General features: G+C 35.9%; 1 protein-coding gene across 2 annotated transcripts in view; it reads left to right on the top strand.

Moving 5' to 3' along the window:
* The window catches only part of LOC149573557 (protein TIC 22, chloroplastic-like), a 202,027-nt gene that overhangs the window by 84,608 nt on the left and 102,336 nt on the right, over positions 1-15,083 (top strand). For both annotated transcript variants that reach the window (XM_089814527.1, XM_089814528.1), the window contains exon 4: positions 8,848-8,922. In XM_089814527.1, coding sequence (XP_089670653.1) covers positions 8,848-8,922 — 75 coding nt within the window. The remainder of the gene's footprint in view (positions 1-8,847; positions 8,923-15,083) is intronic.

Below are 15,083 nucleotides of genomic sequence, written 5' to 3'. Positions count from 1 at the left end.
TTACAAACAAATTCGCTTCTCTGCAGAATGAAAGAAGTTGGAATGAGAAATGAAGAGGAGGAGCCTCTTCTTATACTAAACTTTTGCCTCCTAAAATAGGGCCTACCTGCATTGGAGGGAAATAAAATAAAATAAGGGGTTTCAATTAGCCAAATCCGAAATTAGCATAAGCGCTAAAATTGAAATTTAAAAAAAAGGTCATGTAGGCTTCTAATATAGCTTTAAACCTTCCCCATTGTGGACTCAATAATTTACCTTGAATTTCACATCTCTTAGGCCTTAAAATACATTGAATTTAACACACAAAGCGGGCCAAATTAAATTTCCAAATTACAAACACTTAGTCGAAAAATATGATTTTAATTTCAATTTCACTTCCTTTTAAAATTTCGAAATCCCCCTCCAGGCAATTTAATATTAACTTAATCAAATTTTGCACTTCAATCCAATTTCAAGTTTTTGCTATACAATTTCAATTTGCAATTAAAATAAATCCTTATTTGGCAATTCAATTTCATTCAAAATTCAATTTCACAATCACAAATTTTTTTTCACCATCAATTTTTTTTTTAGATTTCCAAAACAACTAAGTCCACAAATTCATTTTGAAAATGTGCAAGCTGATACAATTATATCAAATTTTAAAAAATCCATCAAGCTTATATCAACTTAATCAAAGTGGCAATCAATGAGAAGGCATCAAAATGGTAGGCAATCAGAGTCAGACACCTACCATACCCATGAGGAAAGGAGAATTTGCCACTTGGGCTTACATAAAATGATCCTCTAATATAATTCTACCCTTTCTTTCATCTTTTTAGCCAAGGCAATGAACTTAGCTAGCCTATCGTTGACTTCCTTCATGGGAGGGCAAGGCGTGTGCTTCATCTGGAGCTCAACTAAATTCATCATGTTTCTTGTTGCTTGCAGTGTCTTCTCATGATCCTTCTCATACTCATGTCATCCGCAATTCTTCCCAAGTTATGCTCTACTATCTCAAGATTTTCATATAGTCTTGCAATTAGATAGAAAAGGTAGGACCCCATATAGACTTGCTTTTTAATTTGTATTGTTCTTAGTTGCAACTCTAAATTTTCACTTATAATTCTAGCTCAATCAAATTTTCTCTTTCCATTTTCAATTTCATCAATAAAATAGTACATCCAGTTCTCGAATTGCATACATTGAGCCATGCCCTTGATTCGGCTGAGAAGCACAATAAGGTCGCGATACTTTGATTTGAAATCTGACTTGGTGAGCTCTGACGACTTGGTGACTCCCTTCTTGCCTTTGTGTAACTAATTCTGTTTTAGATGAATGAAGTAGGCATCTTGATTATCCTTAAAGAACTTGGTTGTTTGATCTATCATTGCCACTGTCATACTTTTATGTTGGGGAATATTGAATAGTTCTTTGACTACTTGTCTGCTGATGTTAGCCAACACTCACTTCCCTTCATCAAAAATGATGGACTTGGTCACAATATCAAACTGGGATGCACACTCCATTATCAATTTCGTACAAGACAACTTAGTGGGGAATGCCACTGCATGTAGAATTCCGCTCTTGTAGATCTTCTTTGCCATGGGGGCTTGTCCTTCCTTCAATCTATCCTTAAACTGTACCATGTTTACCGTGCCGATATTGGTGTAACTTATGCGCCACATTTTTGGGAAGAAGGTGGTCTTAGGTATCATGTATTCCTTGTCTTTTTTGGTATTCATTCTCTTTGGGTTCTTGCTTCTTCATTCTAAATGATATGGACTACACTTATAAATCTCCCAACTTCTTTCTATCAATGGAATCTAGCATATTTCCACCTTTCCAAATCCTATCTCTACACTTATAATCATGTCTCTAGCCTAGAGGTGGGATTACCACTTATTTCTACCTCTTCGTTACTTTAGTTTGGACTACACTTATATCTCTTAACTTCAATCCTAGGGCGGTCTAGCTTATTTTTGCCTCTCCAAATGTCCTATCATGAAATCTACACTTATATCTCCCAACTTCAGCCTATCAATGGAGATGATGAAGTGGTGGATGAATAGTGCATGAAGAAGATAAGGGAAACACTTATTTCTGCCTCTTCGTTTTAAATGATATGGACTACACTTAAAAATCTCCCAACTTCTTTCTATCAATGGAATCTAGCTTATATCTGCCTCTCCAAATCCTCTATCTACACTTATAATCGCGTCTCCAGCCTAGGGGTGGGACTACCACTTATTTCCGCCTCTTTGTTTCCTTAGGTTGGACTACATTGATATCTCTTAACTTCAATCCTAGGGTGGTCTAGCTTATTTCTGCCTCTCCAAATGTCCTATCATGAAATCTACACTTATATCTGTCAACTTCAGCCTATCAATGGAGATGATGAAGTGGTGGATGAATAGTGCAAGAAGAAGATAAGGGAAACGAACCAAGCAAGAACAAGGAATAAAATCTGCTTTTAAAACCAATCTTCACCTCTAAAGATGAACTAAAATCTTGCCTTAAATTTGTCTTCTACCAACAATCGGGCCCCTTTAAATTCAGATTTGATCTCTGAAATTCTAGTCCTCCAAAATATGATGCCCTAGCAAATGGATTACTTGCAAAAATCTACTTTTTTCACCACATTTCGACCTCCTTGCCAAAAGTACCCAACTAGAAGGAAAATTGCTGCCCTAGGGCAGAAAAATCTGCTCCAAATCAGAACTTGTCCTTCTAAATTCGGCCATAATTTGCAAACAAAATCAGACATCAAAGCACCTTGTCTCTCCACGAAACAAAATTGCCGTAGCTGAAGGAAAAAGTCGCTGCCCTAGGAGGAAAATGAGACCACCAAAATAGTCCAATCTAGCCTAAAATCAGATCTTCACCCACAAATTTGCCTTACGATAGAAATTGCCCAACCTCTAGGAAGAAATTCGCTGCCGAAAAATGGAAATCCCCAAGCCAAAATCACTGCCAAAGAAGAAATTTGCCTAGCTAGAAGAAATCACTGAACACCAAACAAGAGGAGTTGAAATGGAATGAGGAAATAAGAAGGGGAAGCCCCTTCTTATATCGCTCTTGTTGACTTCCAGCGTGGCCTGACCTGCCTGGAGGGAAATAAAACATAAGTTAAAACCCCCCCAAAATGGCCCAGATTTAAATAAAACATGAAAATAACTAAGCCCCATAGCAAAATTGACCCTTGTAATTCCTAGTTTGATTAAGAATTACAAAATAGAAATAAGGTAAGTCTAGGAGATTTCAAAATTTTCATTTAACAACACTTTCGCTATTAAAATATCATTAAAATTGAATCTAGCAAGCCAAAAATCAATTTTTAGTTCCAAATTACCAATTTCCTTTAACATTTCTAAATCCTCTAGGCAAAATTTCAACCAACTTAATGAGATTTTGCAATTTAATCCAATTCCAATTTTGCAATATAATTTTAAATTTTTAACAAAATAAATCCTTTTGCTGGCAATCGAAATTCGAACTCTAAATTCAATTGCACTATAACAAATTTCTTTTCAGCAAAAAATTTCTATATTTTCCAAAATGACTAAATCTAACATTCATTTTGAAAATGTTCATGCTTGATCTATTAAATTAAAATTTCAAAATCCATCTAAGTCGAAAATTTGCAATTTTATCCTGCAAAGTATTGTCTTAACCATCGAAAAAATGTGGCTGTGGAAACTTGTTAGGCCTAAGGACGAAATCAAATGTTTTGGAAAATCAAGTTTCGCACCAAGTGTAAACAAACCAAATCATCTCTTGGCTCAGAGGCATCCAATGTGTGAAATCACAAATTCAAAACCTTTGGACAACTCCAAATTTTGCTAAAGCGATCGAAAAATTCCAATACCTGTGAAAATTGCCAAGACTTGCCCGAAAACGGGGTCCTCAAAATTTTTGGGGCAATGGTGTGAAAAACCTCACAACACATGGACAATATTTTATAATGCAAAATGAGAGTACAAATAGTCACGAGAGAATGGTCAATATCTTTGTACTAAAAAGTACCTCTTACCTGGCTAAATAATGGATAGAATCTCGTTTTATACGTTTAATGCCTTGTCACCCAGTCTTGTAGTGTGGTAAGTACAACCCAATCCATGTTTACAAGTGAGATGCATTTCACTATTTTGAAAGCCATTCGAAATGATTTGCATATTGTGTTTTTTCCGTACACCTGTAACAGTTTTCTTGCATGTGGTGCTCGAATCAATGTTCAAGTTCGTTCCTCATGGGCCTCCAAATGATGACTATTGTTATTATAAGGGTCTGCCACCTTGGTATCCATGTATGGTATTTGTTGGCGGTGAAGGTTATTTCCCTATGTTTTCCGTTTAACATTTGTTTCTTTCCTTGATGTTTTTTGATTCTATTCCCCTTATCTTCACATAAACCATTACCTTGCATTGTATGGCTTGTATCTCATGTGACTATACTTTATTAACTATAGTCAAGATTGACTTTCTGTTGCATTCTGAGATTGCTTACTCCGATAGCTTTTTATTATTACTTATAATTCCTCCTTCGATCTTTGCATTCGTTCTTTGATTCGTTGCCCAATGAATTGCTCTTGTTTCGGGAGATTGACCCTTTATTTTATTTTAAGTTCTTCCATTTTGTGTGGCCAATCCATAACTAGATTTCTTCCTAGTCAAAACTTGTCGTTATATAAAATGATGACTTTCCTAAATAATTGTAGGCGCAATAAAAGTACCCCAATTTTAAAAACTTTTAAGTGACCACCCATGATAAATTTCCACTAATGTATTCCTTGATTCTAAGAAAGTTTCTACAAAGGATTGAATTATTTTTGAGTCCAGATATGCAGATGTGGAAGCAAAATGGTGAAAATTTGACAAAGTTTTAAAGAAATGGATAACTCATTTTTTGCTACAATTTTTGAAGTCAAACTTCATTTTTCCGCCATGAAGAAGCACTTCTTGAATTTTCCACAATGGAGTAGTCAAATCGAGATTTTCCACCAAAGGAAATTTGCGTAGTGGAAAACTCATTTTCGATTGTTGCTTTCGCAGTCATTTTGAGATTTTCCATTGGAGAAGCAAATGTTTCATTTTCCACCAAAAAGAAAAATGCGTAGCGGAAAATTCATTTTCCCCTACGCCTTTCACAGTCAAGGTTTAGTTTTCCACATGAGGAGGAAAAAAGGCAAATCTCAATCCACAATGAAGGTATATGGGGTCTAGTGTCAAGATCACTCCAGAAAAGTAATTTGTGAAATCAATCTACATCAAAATTGTGCCCACCACATGGAAATGGAAAATTGAAGATTGAGTGCGCTTTTTGCACTCAAAAATGGAATTTCCACCAAGCATCAAATCCACAATAGAGAGATGGAAAAGAGCTCTTAATTTGATTAAACAAAGAATGGTAATCTTATAATGATTTATTGCTTGAAGATTTGGACATCAACATGACATTAAATACGAAGTGGAAAATCCATTTTCTGCTACACCTTTCGCAGTCAGCTTGTAGTTTTCCACAAAAGGAGAAGACAAAGTCAAATTTCCACAAAGGATGCGATTGAGTGTTATATAACCAGTGACACGATAGCAAAGAAGAAGTATTACTTGTTAATTATTTACAAAGTGTAGTTGTTACCAGAATGTGCAAATTTCACCTACAACAAAGAAGTGGAAAACTAAGAACTTGGTATGATTTTCGACCTCCATTCGGGATTTTCCACGACAAGCATTCTAGAGAATTACTTTCAAAATTCAGTAGAGAATCAACATGGTAAGCATGGAAGAACATACTGTTAGATTGAAGACATCTGGGTTACAAGCATTGAAGGAAGAGTGGTTGGAAACTTTATTTTATCAATTATGATTTTGCAACAGTCATATAGATCAGCATTCAGTAGCTCATATCTTTTGACTCAGTGATTATTTTTCCGATCACGTTGGTGAGAATGCAGAAAACTAAGTTTGGAAAAACATATTAAAAAATGAGCTCAATCCAACGGTGGAATAAAAAGATATGCCCCACAAAACATGACCCATTTTTACTTGGCATCAGTATTTGTTTTGCTGTCCGCCCAACAAAGAGAAGATTTTGATATTGATTTAACATATTTAAATGTCAATTGTTAAAATATAGTTAAAATATGTTAATATATATCATTATTAATTTAAAAGATAATAAGCATATCAATTTTGAAAAGGAAAAATATGAGAAGTCAGAGACAAGAGTCGGTTACAGAATTGAAAAGTCAATGAAAGAAACCAAACGATTGCCGGAGAATGTATTTATTGTAAAACCTTTTCATTTGCAAGGGGTTCTTCTTTCCTGCAAGGGTAGGTATTGCTGGAGTAGAGGGGAAACATTAATTTATGTTATGTATTTTATTTCATGCATTTAGGGGTTTTATGTTTTGATTATAGTAAAAGATTTGGCCAGAGTTGCAAGCAAATAAAAATCAGAGCATCGTATTTGTTGTGTTCAAAACAAAGAAGAGTTTTGCTTCAAATTAGAGAATTTGGGTATTATTTTTTGAATATATTCAATTAGAGCATTGTTGTATTTGGTTTTGGACATTATCTTGCATCTTGTGTCAAATAATGAATGTGTTGTAAATCAGAGTATTTGCATGTATTCCTATTGCATAAATCTAAATATTAAATCTCATTTCTTCATTGCATTCACATAATCTACATCCATATTGCATTACCAGTATCAAGAAGTCATAGGAATTGTGGGTTCTTGGCATTGGCTAGGTTTAGAACTAAAATCTGCCTGAGTTAGTTCTGTCTAGGGCTGGCTTGGTTTTTTTTTTCCGTTCTCGGGTTAAGAATGTACCCCAATTAGTTTAGGAACAAACAAATTCATTGAATATTATTGATAAGGTAGTTGTACCTTTCAATTCAGAGGAAATCTATCAACCTCATGATAGATTATCCAACTGTTGGTATCAAATTGTTTCTTACAGGTTCGGGCATTCAAGAGTTACATTGGAAAGAACAATCTGTTTACAAACAATAATTAAATTTATGCCCTCATGACACAATTCCCGACAGTCTCAAATCTCACAAATCTGTATACTCTATTTATTTAGCAATTGATTTATTGGAGATATACCTGCCGAGCTCTGTAGTTTACTGTACTGGACTTACTTGAGGCTCTCCGAGAACAAGCTTAGTGGATGGTTGCTCCCAACCTTGGGTACATTCTTCCTCCTCTATTTGGTTAATGTTTTGGAGATAACCTGGAAGGCTCTTTGCCAAATAACATTTTCCAAGAAAGAGCGTTCTCTTACAACTTCAAACCAATTCAAGTCAGCCTGCCTTTGTCCTTCGAATATTGCAAATCTGTTGTTCTTCTCCACATCGACAACAATTGTCTAAGCAACATGATTCCTCCGAGACTATGGGGTTCTTCCAATCTCAAGCAATTGTTTCTCAATAACAATGAGTTTAAAGGCCAAATTTTACATGCAATTGCTGAAGCAAAGAATCATAGCCATCACTGAAATCTATTTGTAAGTTGAATATAATTATCCTGTTTTACAGATTCAATGGCTCATAGAAAAAAATGTGGAAACCACCCATAAACATGCTTTCAATCACCATACAAATTATTTTGACAGATTTAATTGTTGTTATGTTCACGTTCATGGCCATGATCCATTTCTTACATTTGCAAATTTGGCTTTGATACACTGCCATTATGTTTGGTATGTACTTTCCAAATGACATCGATATAATATATATACTGAGAATAAGCCGTGAAGAGACATGTCCCTTCATGGGACATGTGAAGTGAAGGGACATGTCTATTCGTTAATCATATAATTAATATAATAACAAATTTAATCTCTCATATAACAATAAACAAATATCTCAAATATAATGAACGCACACAAACACACAGACACACACACACAGGTTTATCTGACTGAAGCTATCAAATATCAACAAGTCCTTCAATCTGATTACTATTCTATTATGATTGGTTAGGGATTGTATTCCATGGAAAATAGTAAGATTCTATGTTTATCATTCCATCTGAACTATAGCATTGAGACTTGGACTTAGCGAGCTGATTTTTTAAACTTGCATTCAAACCTGGTGAATAAAACTTGGTCCAAACTCAGCAATTAAAAATAATAATGCATTAAAAATTTAGATGTGTTTGTAATGGTGTTTTAATTAAGTCTGATAGTCGAGACTCGAGATATTTTACTGCAGATTCACTGAGGCTGTCTCGGATAGGGTCTGAGACTTTTCAAAGGCTTGATGTGTCTCAAAACCCACTGCTCTCAAGAAACATGCGTTTTAAAGAAAGATGCGATTTCAAAATTAGAACACTGAAATTTTTTAATGGATCCTTCTGAGGCATATCATGAACAAAGAATCTGTAAGGTGCGCAATTCACATGATATAAAGATTGAAACAGATTTAGTTTTAAGCATCATGCATTATACTGATTATGCTGTGGTTAGATATTTGCAGTCAACCTAGTACATTATATCTGAGATAAAAAATAATTGAACAAAGGTTAAATTTTTTGTTTCAAACTGGAAACCAATAGAAGCCACCTTCTAAACAAATAAATACACTTTGATTATAGGTGAGTACTAATGGTTAATTTGGCGTAAATGATGTCATAACTTTTCTCATCTCTCATCACATATTTCAATGCATTTTAGATGGTTAGCGTGATATATGCTAGAAGGGCAAAGCATATTGTCTGGAATAAACTACATTTTTATTTGATTACCTGAAGAAATTGATTCAGTTGTACATAAGCTTTGATTTTGTTCTTTGCTGAACTCAATACCTTGTGCTCATACCCGAGAATTTGTTCCTTCGGAGCACATTTCTTTTTTTGTAGGTTTACAAACTCAAGGTTGAAGGAATTGCTTTCCGCTTTGTGCCAGATCCTGTGCAAGTTCGAAATGCGTTAGAGGTAAGGCATTATCTTCATCACTGACACCTTGCTTAGTTGCTGGACACTTATTTTTAATTTCATTACTTGTGTTTATTTGTATAAACTATTGTGTTGACATCATTGTAAATATAGAAGAGAACTTTTCAAAGTATGCTATTAAATAGTTTCTACAGCTATCTGCAACCAGTCTAAGATTGGATTGTAGAGTTATGAAACTGTTAGTTGCCTTTCTAGTTTCTTCATAGATAAAGGGGGGTATCATTTGGGACACTTGCTAAATAGGAAAAGAGAAAGTGTCCCTAAGGGCTAAACTGTGGACATGTGACTGTTGAATACAAACCAACAAGCAAAACTAGATATTACATGATTTAAAAAAAAGATTATTGCGGTCCACCAGATTAAACAAGTGGTCTGCACATGAGGGGTGTCATCCCACCACCCATGAGGCTATGTTTGCATAGATGGTCTGGCAGCTCTAATTGAAACAGCCAGCTCTGAAACTACAACTTTATCATTTTCCAGAGTAGCTACTTTGCCAGCATGCCGTGCTTGGCAATCATACCAACAATTGCTGCCACGGTGGCACAATCACCACAATGGCCCTGACTACTATCCTTGATTCATCATGATATGGTAAGAGTTCAAACTTCTAGTTATTCTATTTTTTCATATCACCTTGGATCTCTGGATTTTGGGCAGTTTGATTGGCCGACTTAAGGAAACCAAATCCTGATTGGGAGGTACGACCAAAACCAAAGCATCCCATCCAGCAGGTAGGGTTTTGGCTGCAAAAAAAGTAACTAGGACTGTATTTAGCTTCTTCAGCGGTGAGACTGGATTCTTCTTAGCACATTTAGGTCATCTGCCCCCTACCCTCTACTATTTGAATGGGTATGGGAATCAATGAGAAAGAGAAGAGAATTCAGTCTTAGCATCACAAGATCTCAGGATGCCAACCAACTGGGCCAACCTTAGCACACCTTTGCTTGTAATTGATGGGTTGGGAATTGGTACCACTATAGCTAGCCCCTATGCCTACAAGAGGGGCGAAGGCAATCCATCTTTTCTTTCCATGAATTTGCCACGGGCATTCCAATCTGAAGAGTTGGGGGAACAAGAATTTTATTACTTGATTGCTGCACAAATGGAATACATTCATGAAGTTGCTCCCAATTGTTTTCGGAGCCTAAAGTCGATGCATCCTTGCAGGGTTGGGGTACGGAGTAAGTTCCTTTGCGTTGGCCATTTTGATGCATGCTACAACATGGAGCCTTTCTCTTATATAGTCAATTCCCTGGCAATAGATAATACCTGGGTCAGGGGATTTTAGTGCTGACCGTCAGCTTCACCATTGTTCAGGAGAGGCCCTCACAAATAGTAGGGACCTCCCATCTACCCCAACTTTTATTTCCTCCCCCCATCTACCCCAACTTTTATTTCCTCCCACCCACAACAACTTTTTGGTTGGCGGATGGGGGGTGGGAGGGTGTCTCATCCTGGAACTTATGAATGTCCTCCTGCCTCTCTATGATTTGCTGGGCACCCTATTGTATATGGGTGGTCCTTTCCTGGATTGACTGAATCACTTGCTGGATCGACTGGGTCATCAACAAGGTAATCACTGGATGGTGCTGCTGGTTAGTCTTAATCATATTACACTATTGGTTCATAATAACTGATCCACTTATTGTGTTGTTAATTGATCAAGGCAGCAAATATAACAAAGGAAGGCTATGGTTCATTGTGCCCACTTAAATCTTATATATGAACAATGCCGATCAGCTATAGAAGATGTCAATTGAAGAATTAATATTATAATTGTTCCCTTGTGGACTTGTGCTCTCATCGACCATTATGGGTTGTTGATGCAGACACAACCAATTTGTATCCAAGAGCAAGTATCATAACGACAGATCAGAGAGGGCACAGTAACGGAGAATACACGTATATCTTAATCAGAGACAGATCTTAAGAAATGGCAGGTTGCATAACGCTTAAGTGAATATCAGAGACAGCATATTGCCAGTGATCTCCCAATTGTTGCAGCATATAATTCAATGTCTATCATTGAGATTCAAAATATCATTGCAGACACAGCCTTTTAAGTTTCTTGCATTCCATTGTGGCATTAGGATTACAAATTTTATCCATCTTAATACGTTGTAATTCCCTTAGTGTCCTAATTATTACAACAAGGGGATATTACAGCATGGCTTTTCAGAGTCTTTCAAAGTATTTGAATTTTTATAGACCTTAAAGAATTTTATACCATTAAAAATGCTTTTATCTAAAATTTTATAAATTATGGAATTTATTAAACATAAATATTAATGAGCTTCCTAAAGTTTAAAATCTATAAAATTCTAAATTTAAGGATTAATCAGATTAAGCAACAGTGTTATGTTGCAATTCGTAAATATCAAAATTTTTCTTGTGAATGATTGAATGTGGGTAATCTCAATTGAACTGGTTAAATGATTTTTTTAAAAGTGCAGGTTCGATGGAAACCAGTTTTCCACATTAGGAGAATTTTCGAGAAACATTTCCTAGAACCACAAAGTAGATAAAGGTTGAGGAGATATATATGAGCCAGTTGGTGGTGGGAACTATTGTGTTGTAAAACAAGCACCCCCCATTGCAAATGGGAACCCCCAGTTTTTGCTTTGGCAGTTGGTAGTTGTAGTGTGGCAACAATTTGAGGTCTTGAAGGTTGTTAAAATTAAAATCTTAGGCAGGGCTGAGATACAGATTAGTCTTAGGTAAGTGTCACAAGGTCTAATAAAAGATAAGGAATTTGTAACTGCAACCTTAGTTTTGAATATGTAGACAAATTTCTCACCATCTTTAACGAATAGCCCAATTTACATCCTAAAGTTGAGGCTCTTAAACTCAAGGCAAAATGTGAAACTTGTAAGCAAGGCAGTGAAGATGCTTAAGAGTTATGTGAAATTGAAAGTTGCCTTCGGGCTTGATCTGATTGCCATGTCAAATTGCAACTTTCAAGCAGCCCCCACCCAAATTGTAATCGAAAGGTGATGATGTTGATTGGAATGATGAAGTAAAAAACTTGAAATCAAATAAATCTGCCCAAGTTGCAAGAAAATGGTGATTCAGTGTTGGCAAGTGATCAAGTATGAAGACTCAATTGAGACAACTAGAATGATCACCTGACTTATGATTCAGTTTTGGATATGATGTGGTTATGGAATTTCTATAAGTATTATGCAGGAGTGAACAATCAAAATGTTTTTGTCAGTGAGCTTAGCAGAATGATTAGTAATAGCCACAATTTTGTATAATGATAATATAAGGTCTGTATATGCTACAGATATGTTTGCTAATGATCAAATAGTGTTTGGCATAGGTTTTGGACAAAAAGTATGTTAACTAGTTGAGATTGTAGTATTCAAATTAAGTTTTGGTAATTTGACAAATTGGCCTAAGGAATTGAATTGTTTCACCCATAGATCAAAATCCTGTAGATAAATTGGTGATAAGCTTCTCATGAGAAATTACAACTCATGAGGAAATTCATACTTTTTGCGCAAGAAAGCAAATCTGATAAGTTTGAAACTTCACGCAAAACATTGGTGATATATCGCCGAGAAGTTGCAAACTTCTCCCGAGAACTTACCATTTTCTCGTCCTGGATTTCCTACTCAATAGATTTTGCATTCTGTTCGTGAAATGGAGGAGGAATTTCCATCTGCAGTTGTGGTTCATTTTCAGCAATCGATATTCTATTTTGATTCATAAAATCAATCTCCTTTATGGATGAAGTGCAAGTTGAAGAACGAGCCTAATTTGATTTCCTTTTCTCGTTTGCAACCTTTTTTCTTCTTCATTTTGTTGAGGTTTTTGCTGTATCTTTTCTTTTATACTTTCAGCCTTCAATTTTCTCTGCACTGTGGGTTGCTTCATCATCATTGGAAGAATGTGCTTCCATGTTGCCCATCAAATAATAAGGCAATATACCTGCCAATTGGTATACTTGGTTACTAGCTTTATTAATGTTGTCAAGGCTGTAAGTTTCAGAACAAGACCATTTTATTGGGGGAAGATTTTCATCTTTCTCTTCGTCAAAGTATGGATGGGTACAATCTCCAACATCTTATGGTTGGTCAGGTGTGGGGAAAAGTTCATGTCTTGATTACGTTTACATATATTCATTACCACATTCTTCTCATCTTATATTCATCTTAGCTGAGTTGGCCTATAAGTCTTTAGTTACTACATTGTGCCTGTATTCTTTCCATTTACCGTACCAATTTTTGATAAGGATCAAAGTCAGCTTTGGAGTAGCAAAAATGAAAAGTTGGCTTTACAAAGCCAATTTGCTATTTGTAGTTTGCTTCAGAGTTCAGAGTGTTTGACTGCATCAACATTCTGCACAAGGATGCAATTTTGTTACTGATTGCATTTATATATATCTAGATCAACATTTTGGTTTGTTTACTCATTTACTAACTCATTAAATGCATCTACTTATTGAATTTTGCAAAAAAAAGAAAAAAGCATTTTTAATTAAATTTAAGTCATTTTAAAATTCCTGTTATATTCCCGAGCAACAATTGATTTATCTTCGATAGTTGAGAAATTTTTTTTTGCTTCGCCGATAAGTGGCAAAGAATTAGATTTTGAATTATGGTTGTACCAATTCCATAGTTGGCATTAAAGGGACGCCATCCTAGATGTTAACCCTTGGATAGCATATCTTAATAATTAGTTTTGATTATCGTGCCACACATTTGTGAAGATAGTTTGTGAAGCCAATTGGGAAAATAATCGAGAAAGGTATAAAGCAAAGATAAATTTTTAATGCGTGCATGGGATATGATTGCTGTGTATGTGATATACCAATGATGCAAGATTTGATGTTTGAATAGATCAGATGTGAGATACTTTGTGGACTAATTAGACATTGTGATGTTAGAACAATCACTTTGGTACTGTAACTATTACCTATTGCATATTGGACAATGAGTCTTTATTGATCAGTTAGCTTCTAGTGTAGAACAACTTTCAAGAGGGTTGTGACCTCTAAAAAGGTCTAGTCCTCTAACAAGTACTAATGTACTGAATGTATGTAATGACTTCTAATAGGATGAGAACTCCAAGCAAAGTATTTTCAGATTAGTACATAGTTGTGGGTACCATCCCCACCGGGGTTTTCCCTTGGCCATGGTTTCCTCAATTTTTTAAAAAAGTGTTATGAGTTTCTTATTGCTTTATTCTTTACTTTTCAACATTTTTCTATGTGGATTCCTATGGTTGAGTTTTGGATTGTTAATTGGTGTGAAAGTGCTGCAATACCGATTCACCCGCCCTCCCACTATTGATTAATTATAACAATTGGTATCAAAGCCTAGTTCCTCAAATAAAATAAGACAATTTATAAATGTCTATCTAGAGACCAACAAAGGGTCTAAGGGACTGAGACTTGCAACCAAGAAACAAAAAGCGGAAGGGACACCAAACGCTGCCTTGGAAAAAGAAAACAAACAAGAAATAGAAAGGAACAACAACAACAAAACACCATTGGGCAGCCGGAAGCCAATGAAGGCAAGGCCACCAACTAAGGGTCCCTAGCCATAGGTAAGTACCCCCACACATAGGGTTATCTATGGGGGTGGGTGGTGGTGGTGGTCTGGTGCTATCTCTGAGAACAAGTAGAAGAGGGTTGTCATCGAGGTGTGTAGTCCCTGCGAGATCTTAGTCCTAGTATGATTGAAGCTGAGGGGTCCGACGAATGGTTGGTGCCTTCAGGGGAAGTCACCGATGTAAAGGAGGTGATGAGTTGAATGAGCCTAGGTCTCTGGGGAGATTGAAGCTGTAAAGAGTGATCACAAAGATGCATGGCCTGAAGAAGCTAGTGCACCAAGCACTGCTGGTTTGTGTATCTGAAGAAGCAAGGGACTGACAATCTCTGTGGATCTCATAGTAAGCAGGGCAGTGGAATGGGAAGTGATATGTTAGAAAGTAAAGTCCACGAATATAATTGGAGGGGGGGATTAATTATATGCTTTAAACAACTTTTATGAACTCTAATAAATTTGAAACATGTAATCAAAAGTTATAACAATGCTAAGATGATAACCATGCAAACTGACACAATGTATGGTAACTAGGGAAATCCTTGATCAAACAGAAAACCTCGGTGGGAATGATGCCCACAAGAT

The sequence above is a fragment of the Cupressus sempervirens genome, chromosome 2 (genome assembly GCF_028749045.1).
Source record: "Cupressus sempervirens isolate cs-2001-9-10 chromosome 2, ASM2874904v1, whole genome shotgun sequence".
Lineage (NCBI taxonomy): Eukaryota > Viridiplantae > Streptophyta > Pinopsida > Cupressales > Cupressaceae > Cupressus > Cupressus sempervirens.
Note: the sequence above shows the minus strand (reverse complement) of the source record. Positions and strands in the feature narration are given on the sequence as shown.